This window comes from Macadamia integrifolia, unplaced genomic scaffold (genome assembly GCF_013358625.1).
Source record: "Macadamia integrifolia cultivar HAES 741 unplaced genomic scaffold, SCU_Mint_v3 scaffold170, whole genome shotgun sequence".
Taxonomy (NCBI): Eukaryota; Viridiplantae; Streptophyta; class Magnoliopsida; order Proteales; family Proteaceae; genus Macadamia; species Macadamia integrifolia.
The window spans coordinates 69,197-78,152 of record NW_024868316.1 but is presented as its reverse complement, the minus strand read 5'-3'; the positions used below and the strand labels follow the sequence as shown (position 1 = coordinate 78,152).

Sequence of the window (8,956 nt, the reverse complement as noted above, 5' to 3'; positions counted from 1 at the left end):
CATAAAGTTCGTCACATCTCATCTCACAATCACGTGCAAATTCCCTTCTCTTCCACACCAATTTCAAAATCGCCATCTTCATTGTACGAAAATTTTTCAAAGTGGAGGGTATCTAAGTAATTACACCATAACCGAACCCCCTAGTATGCTAGTAGAGTGGAAGCGCTCCCTCGCACTCATTTGAGCTTAAAAGCTTCCACCTCGAATTACTAAAATACCACCAACCCGTAATAACTCACGGTCTCACGGGTCCTAGAGCGGGTGAAGCCGGGGAAGGAAAACAGCGTGGGCATTAATGTCAATGAACTGTCTTTAGTCAATTAGTGGAAACACCAGGGCTATTTATGTAATCTCAGATCGATTATTTTATTTTATTTTCTTCATAAGTTTGAACTGTATTCCGTCCCGCTCTCGCTCCGCTTATTTTAAGGATGGCTTAGCTCTCTCTCTCACTCTCACTCTCCCTCTCTCTCCACACTCACTCACGATCTCGCCATCGCTTGCGCTCTACTCTCTCTCTCGCATTGTCCTTTCTGCGTAAACCCTAATCTGGACTTCCGATGGCCATGAAGGCCTCGGAGCTCACAACGCAGAGTAAGGTCAGTCTTCGTAGGTGTTTTTTACCCCATTTTCTGTATCTTTCTTTGTGTTTCGTTTCTAATTTTCGCTGAGTTGATTTTATCGGCTTTGGATCACTTAGGGCATATGAATTTTGTTGAAACTATGTCCGTTCTGCTGTTTCGGACCATAGATCTGTGAGAACAATCTTTGAGTTTCCACATTGTGTAATTTGAGTTGCTTTGAACCTCTCAATCCGTTTTTTCCCCTTTCATATTTATATTTTGGTTTTTTAATGATTTTATGATCATTATATGTTGCTTGAATTAGTCCGTACATAAATTTGAGTTAGATGCGCGAGAAGATTCTTGAATTTCTTTCTTCTTACGTACATTTACTGATTTTTCTTGGTTTTCGCCGCATTACGGTCTAACTTGGGGAAAAAAAGAGAAGAAAGCGAGATGGTTTGGCCCTTCCAGAATAATGATTTCCCCCATCTTCGTTCTTTCATTTTTTTTTTTTTCAAATTTAATTGAGACGCTTAATGTTGAAGGGCACATCTTGTTTGATCGAGCTCTAAATACCATGAATTCACTTTTTGAATGAATCATTTATTCTCAATTAGGAATTTATTCCGTGGGTGGTGTTCGGAATCGGCCCTGATACTATAGTTTTTGCAATTATATTTCCGACATAATTTTTAGTTCTCATTAGAGAAAAGAAGAGATGCAAATTTGTATTTTGTCTTTCAGCTATGCCAAGGTGATGGCAAAGCTTCACTTTTTAAGAGAATACAAAGTTTTGCAACAATGCCAACCACCGTTAAACATTTGAAGCAAATAACTGCAATGAATTGAGGAAAACGTTTATACAACTACTTCGAAAAATTTCCGGACTTATTTCCCTTTCATCTTATAGAACTATGGAAAACATTTATTTTTTATTTTTATTTTTGGGAGGCAATTGACAATAATTAGGGAGTGTGTGGGGTTATGTGCATAGCAAATGCTGAGGTTTCTCAGCATTGTTCTCCAGGTTATTTTTGTCTTTGATTTTTGAGGAGCAACAGTTTAAACCCTGGATTCTACTTTCTTATATTTGTGACTTCTGTTAATTTTTGGAACATATTGCAGTTACAGTACATTGCTTATCTGCATGCTTGGTGTCTGGGGCAGCTTGTTCTCTGTTCCCTATCACTCCCCCTGGAAAAAAGAAGAAGTTGATGTTGAATTAAATGATCATGGATGTGCAGGTTTAGTTTACTAAATTTCAATTTAAAGCCTTGTGCCGCTCTTACGAAGTAAGAGAAAATGAAGAGAGAGAATATGTCAGTCACTGGTTTTCCAGTACCCACTGCTCGAATAACACGTGCTCGGGCAGCAGCTTTTCAGGCAGCTGGTGTGACACTCCCCTTACAACCTTCTGCGAAACAAGATCAGAAGCGGGCTTTACGAGAAAATTCAAAAAGGGTGGCCTTGGATGAGAATAATTCCTCTGCTCCAGTTGCTGGAGATCTTCAACATAAAAGGAGAGCAGTGCTAAAGGAAGTAACCAATCTATGCTGTGAAAATTTACATACCAATTGCATCAATGCTGCAAAGCTTCAGGTCAGATCACCTCTGTTCTAGGCAGTATTATTTGTGTGTGTGTGTGTGTGTGTGTGTGTGGTTCCTTAAAGCTTGAGATGGTCATTGTGTCCTTGCATGCTCAAAAAGAAAAGAAACGGTTGATCATTGATGAAAAATGACCAGAAAATGGACAGAAGATGCCTTTTTGTGGCTATGATTACGGTAGCTAATTATATTGAATTTTCCTTTACATACAATTTTGTCCATACAGCTAGTTTCTGTTCCATTAAGATATTCATTTTCTCCTGTCTTGGAATATCATATTGCTCTCATTCTGCTTTTCTTCAGAGTAAGAACTCCAAGAAGGCTAAAAGAGGTCCTCTGAAGAAGGATTCCAAGGTGGTCCCTTCCAATCCTGTTCCAGAGGTTCAAAAGGATGTCACTGCATTAAGTGCTGAAAAAATAGAGAAATCGGAGAAGGCTGAACCACAAGAAGTTGCATGCTCAACAGAAGTAAAAGGCCATTTTCCAATGCAAATAAGTATGGGGAGTATGACCATACGATCAGTTGGTTGTGACCCTCAGGCCAATATAAAGATTTGTAGATGGCCTCCTCAACTCTCGAGCCCTTTAAAGAAAGGTTTGCATTTCTACATTAAGAGTGGGACAGACAATTCTCTGAAACTATACTATACTAAACTACCTAATGGACAACTAAGTACCTATGTGTACACCCTGTATATTAAAAGGGATAATGCAGAAAGCTAAACTCTCAGAAGTGGGATAAATATGGAGAGAATAATACAGTTAATATTGAATAAAGGCAGTGAGAAATATTTAGGCATTTTAAGCAGTATAATTCATTGATAATAGGATGTGCAAGGGCATATCCCTTGCAAGTACAAAGAACTTTTATGTGATAATTTGCACTTTTTACTACTAATTTTGGGGCCAGTAAAATTAAAGTGTAGGTAACAGTTAGAATGTAAAATATTAAAACACAATAAATGAACTTTACAGTTAAAGATGCGTTGCTTGAAGTCATGGAAGTAAAAAGGGTGATTGGAGGTCCCAAGGTCAATGGGTGGTTATAATGTGTAAGCAGCATTTTTGGGAGAAAATTTATGCAATTAATTCATAAATTATATCATTTTATGTGATGAACTTGCATAAGACTACGGAAATAAGAAGAATTACTGACATAATTTAAATATAACTATTCAACAGCTTATCTTCTTAATTTTGCACTAATGGTTTCTTACCATCAAACTCTTGTAATTTTTCTATATTGCATGTTTTTGAATATAATAAGAAAATGCTTGTATGGTTGTATTGAATGCAAGTGTTGTTCTGCAATATCTGATTGACATCCTTCTCTGATTTCAATGCTTGCATATTCAAAAAGTTTAATGGGTGATAAAGTGAAACTATAGGCCATGGATTTGAATTTTCTTTAACATTACTGAATAGATCAATTGATTTGTTATAGGGGAATAGACCAAACACAATAACAAAAGGTTATTATTTATTTTTTTTTATCAGAGTTCTTTTTGCCTCTCTTTAATTTTTCCTTAATTACAAATTGCTGCATCAAAATGAAATTGCCTGAGCTTGACAAATATTTTCCTTTCTTTTTCCTTTTGGGATTGGATGATGCAGACAAGTATAATCTTTGCGAGAATTTGGGATCTTCTAGTTGTTTAGGCATTACAGACATTGATTCTGATGACAAAGATCCACAAATGTGCAGCCTCTATGCAGCTGATATCTATAGCAATTTACGTGTTGTAGAGGTTTGTATTGCAACAATTATTCTTAATAGATGTGCTAATTCGTTCCTGATTTCATTTTCCTATTGGTCTTTTATTTTGTTGTAGACCCAACTTTAATATACAGCTGGAGAAACGACAGACAAAAAATATTTTTAAAACTTGTAAATGAGTACCATGATCTTTGTTCAACAAACTTTTGAAAAATTCCCTGTGATGGTGAGGCTGCAAAACAGGCAGTTTAATGCTAGGGGGTACAAATTAGAAGTTACTACTTTGTTTTGCTGGAGGACAAGTTTCTGTATCGATATTTCAAGAATAGATTCTATGATATGAGTTTTACAAAGCTCCTTTATTTCATTAAGAACATAGTGCTTTTTCTTCCTTCTCAATACTGCTCCCTCTTCGTCCACTGATGCTTACTTATGGTAAAACTATTTCTTTGCTCAGCTTGTCCGAAGGCCTAGTTGTAATTTTATGGAAACACTACAGCGAGACATCACTCAGAGCATGCGGGGGATTCTAGTTGATTGGCTTGTGGAGGTTTGTAGATTATTTTGAGTTATAAATATGCTTTAAGTACCATATGTGAAAACAGTGGTACTGCGCACTGCGGACAATGCAATTCGAAGTATATATCTTTGTAAGAAAATGTCACTTCTGCCTATGCTTCTCTTAGTAATGTAAATTACATGGAAAATGGTTCAGTGCGGAGCTAGGACTTCTTGATGAAAGATACTCTAGAGCCTAAACAAATATTCCTGAGAATAGGAGAAATAGTTCAAGAGTAGTGAAAGAATCCAAATACACTTATATAGTGGATAGATTATTGAAAGGATTTTAAAATGCTATGAATGTCATAGAACAAATTAGGTTTAAATAAGTAAAATAAAATATGATTCTTAATATTTACCTGACTATTTTTCCCCTTCCCAACTCTGTTTATCTAATCCATACATGATTTCCCGTTACTTTTCTGTCCACATGCATGCATCTATTGAAGATTTTATACATGTGATACAATGTGTTTTTCTTGTTAGGTTTTAATGGGCTTAACATATCCCTAACATTTCTTCCTGTCAAGACTTTGAGAATCCCTTCTTTGCTTTATATTCAAGAAACTGGATTGTTGATTTCAATGATTTTTTGGGGCTCCCCTCACCCCCCCCCCCACCGAAGGGTTAAATCTTAGGCTGCACTTGTCATGTGGGTTCAAGTTTGAGAACAGTCTCTTTTAATTAAAAAATGCTGCCCATTAGGACTGTTCGCAACCTCTCCTCACTAGATCCTGGTGAAGCAGACTCACATGGGCCATCACCCCCTCCTTTTTCTTGAAATTAGTTACAGATTATTAGTATATCCTTCGTAAAAGAGGTCTTCAACCTCCACATGGTTCAAGTTTGTATAGAGTTGTTACTTCCTTATTTAAGCTTTCTTCATGCAAAATCCACAATGTCATCTAAATCTTAAGCTCTTCTAAAAAATCCTTGAAAACTAGAACTTGAAGTGTAGAAGTTGTATGCTGTTTCAAAACTTTGGGACAAGCGGGATTCAACTCCTCTACAGTAATATAGCAAGTGGTAATTTTGCACATTCTCTTTGCTCGGATGAGTTAGAACTTAGAAGGCCATGGTATTACATATTTTTCTTTTATCATATTTGGGTCTTGTTCCATATCCAATTTATAATGTTGATTATAGAGGGTTAAAAGTTTTAAATTATTGAGAAAGCATGTTGTATATTACTATCTTTACAACTGCCTCGTGGCATTATGAACATTTAAATGCTATAATTTTATAATCAGTTTTTTGGATGACTTGTAAATGCTGAAAGTGCTTGTTATTAATGGCCTTCTTTCAGGTTGCTGAAGAGTATAAGCTGGTTCAAGATACACTTTACCTCGCAGTGTATTTCATCGATCGGTTTCTTTCCGCAAACTACATGTCAAGACAAAGACTTCAACTGCTTGGCATTACATGCATGCTAATTGCCTCGTAAGCTACTTTGTGATGTTGGTATTTAATATGTTCTGTTTCCTGTTTGTTGATTTTGGTATTGTATAGTTTTTTTTTTTCCCCTGTTTGTTCACAGTTCTAATTTACAAAGTTGAAAGTTTTGCTCATTAAACAAAACATTTCTGTTTTCGGAATATTTGTTGGAATAGAAATGATGCACAGATTGCCAGCATGAATTCCAGGGCCTATTCTAAATTCTGATTTTCTATTTTCTAGAAGTTCCAAACTCGAGTTTCTAATTCTTTTATTGATTTCTTTACTCTGGTGCTGCTGTTTTTATTCGTGCTATAGATTGTCAGGGGTTTGGTTACCTGCTATTTTGGGACTACTGTATCTGGAAATCCTACCCTTGGATCAGGCTCAAACTTTTAGGGTTTGTTCTGTGCGTCCGTAACAGCCTACTTGTTGAAATTTCTGGCCACATCAGAGGCTTGTTTGCTCCTCTAATTTAAATTATCTGTTTCCTTGTTTCTATTCCTTTCTCAACAATGGTTTAATGGTGTTCTAAACCCCTAATGACTAGGTGATTTAGAAGTTAGAACCTCATCAAGAGAACTATCATAAATTATAACGATGAACATTCTCCGATCCACATACACCGGTAATCTGAATTTTAGAATTTCTCTTACCACCCCCTCCCCCCCAAAAAAAAAAAAAAAGTATTTCTGTTCCCATGTGAAGCTTCATTGAGGAACATTAAGGTAGAAGCATATAGGATAAAGACACAGGAGCCAGTGGTTCTTAATTTGTCTGAGTGAGTAAACTTTTAACACATATCAAACAACTTTGGTGAGAAAATTCTTATCCAAATCCATGCTAAAGGAGTTAGGAAGGTTATAGAGAATGGAGTTGTGTTTTAAGTCATTGCAATTGGTATGCTCGATTATGTTGTCTAACTGATGCAACTAATTGGAGTATCTTTGGCCAGTGCTCTCTCTCTTTCTCTCTTTCTCTCTTTCTCTCTTCCCCTTCCCTCTCAATATGTGTGTGCAAGAAGCTTTCTCCGGTGCCTAAACTCTATTCAATTAACTTTTTACTGCATAATGATGATGCTGATATTATTTCTAACGTCAAAGCAGTGTGCTGTCTATTTAATTGACAATGCACTCTTTGTGTTTCTTCTTTGAACTACTTTTAGGAAATATGAAGAAATTTGTGCACCCCGTGTTGAGGAGTTCTGCTTCATCACGGACAACACATACACAAAAGGAGAGGTCAGTTTGAAAGCATTTCATTGTAGCAATTCAATATTCATGAATTAGAGAGATATTATATCAACAATAGAAAGGACATTAATTCTTTTCCATCTCTATCACTTGGAGTGAGTTTTCAATACCTTTTTTGCTTCTTGTGCTCTTATCTGTCTAGACATTGTTACAGAACATGTAACACAACACCGAAATTATGTCAATCAAGATTTTTCTATCCAATAGCGTATACCTCTTTTGATGTCCTTATCAAGATATTTCTTCCATGGGTGACCGATTTTCAATATCATTGATACCATTAGGTATCAGCAATTTTTATGTCCATTTAGAAATTAGAATTTAGTCACAGGCAATATCATGATTGTTATGATGTAAACATTGGTTTATAACATTTGAGGTGTATATGGATACTGAAACAATGCAGTGGGACATATGCCCATGGCTAGAGCTCTGATATTTTCTTGGTTTAGAGTTGCCAAATTTGTGTTCTTTACTCTGGAATACTGCACGAGGGTATATTTGCTCCTGACTGCAGTAAGCATGCAGGTACTGCAAATGGAAAGTCAAGTGCTGAATTATTTGGGTTTTCAACTCTCAGCACCTACTGCAAAAACGTTTCTCAGGTGATTTAGTTAGTAATTCTATTATCTTCAACATATATGTTATCTCTAAATTATAGAATTCTTTTATTTTTTTTTTTACATCTACCGAAGTTTGTTTCATCCTTCATCGATTTCCCTTTTTTGCAGGAGATTCCTACGAGCTGCACAAGCTTCTTACAAGGTTTATTAATTGGTTCTGAGAAATGCTTTTAGTTTCCTAGAAAAAATGGTTTCCATGTTTAAACAACTTTTTGCAGGTTCCTAGCCTTGAATTGGAGTTCTTGGCCAACTATCTATCAGAACTCACTCTCATTGAGTACACATTCCTGAAGTTCCTTCCTTCGCTAATTGCTGCATCAGCAGTATTCCTTGCTAGATGGATTCTAGATCAGTCATGCCATCCATGGGTCAGGAATCCTTCTTCTCCTGCTTTTGTAAACTTGCTTTCATCATACATTCCGGTGCCTGTTTTTATTTGTATCTCATTGCAGAACCCGACCCTAGAGCATTACACAACCTACAAGGCCTCAGATCTTAAAGTTACAGTTCTTGCACTACAAGATCTGCACACGAACACCAACAGTTGTCCTCTTAATGCCGTACGTGAGAAGTATAAGCAGCAGAAGGTAACAGTGACTATTTCTCTTCCTTCCTTTCATAAATCCAAGGTCATATCCTGCCAATTTTCTCCTTCTAACATGGCTATTTTTTATGCTGACAGTTCAAGTATGTAGCGACAGTGACTTCTCCAAATCCACATGAAATGCTCTTTTAAAGATGATGACATGATGATAGGGCTAATTCCTTGTTTTCCTTTGCTGTTAACATATGGTTATCAGCTGGAGGACTTTTCATGGATATTGGATATTTGTATCTGATATCTAATTTTAGATTTTCCCCAATCTAACTGTTTTTTATCTGCTATATTGTTGTTGTAGCTAGCCTGCCCTTGTAATGTGAAAATCATGGGAGCGTGGGACGCTCTAGGCGGTATGTTTGAAATTTAAATCCCTATTGGGTTGGTACTTTATTTCAAACTTATATTCTTTGCCCATGTAAAGTCATTTGTCAGCAACCAGATTAATTTGTTGGGTTGTAATGGGAATGTAACTACTTGAAGATAACTTTTTGTATTTTCAATATCATTTAATTTCTATAAAGATGACTTTCGTACTGCACTTTTGTTTTCAATCTCATCATTTACCTTTTTAGATGTTCTGTGGTTGTCTCGACACA

At 36.2% G+C, this 8,956-nt stretch overlaps 1 protein-coding gene across 1 annotated transcript; it reads left to right on the top strand.

Moving 5' to 3' along the window:
* Positions 1-421: 421 nt before the first annotated feature.
* LOC122064619 (cyclin-A2-4-like) lies at positions 422-8,898 on the top strand. The gene is made up of 12 exons (XM_042628342.1): positions 422-599; positions 1,811-2,165; positions 2,475-2,766; positions 3,786-3,919; positions 4,346-4,438; positions 5,756-5,889; positions 7,049-7,124; positions 7,665-7,741; positions 7,868-7,901; positions 7,978-8,127; positions 8,212-8,346; positions 8,442-8,898. The coding sequence occupies exons 2-12, from the start codon at positions 1,869-1,871 to the stop codon at positions 8,493-8,495; spliced, it is 1,476 nt and encodes a 491-aa protein (XP_042484276.1). The 5' UTR covers positions 422-599; positions 1,811-1,868; the 3' UTR covers positions 8,496-8,898.
* The last annotated feature ends 58 nt before the right edge of the window (positions 8,899-8,956 follow it).

What these genes read in the sequence shown, in the direction of transcription:
- LOC122064619 (XM_042628342.1), top strand. Translation starts at nt 1,869, where the DNA reads ATGAAGAGAGAGAATATGTCAGTCACTGGTTTTCCAGTACCCACTGCT. An exon ending in GCAATTTACGTGTTGTAGAG is followed by an intron (nt 3,920 to 4,345) that starts GTTTGTATTGCA and finishes TTCTTTGCTCAG; the next exon opens with CTTGTCCGAAGGCCTAGTTG. An exon ending in ACATGCATGCTAATTGCCTC is followed by an intron (nt 5,890 to 7,048) that starts GTAAGCTACTTT and finishes AACTACTTTTAG; the next exon opens with GAAATATGAAGAAATTTGTG.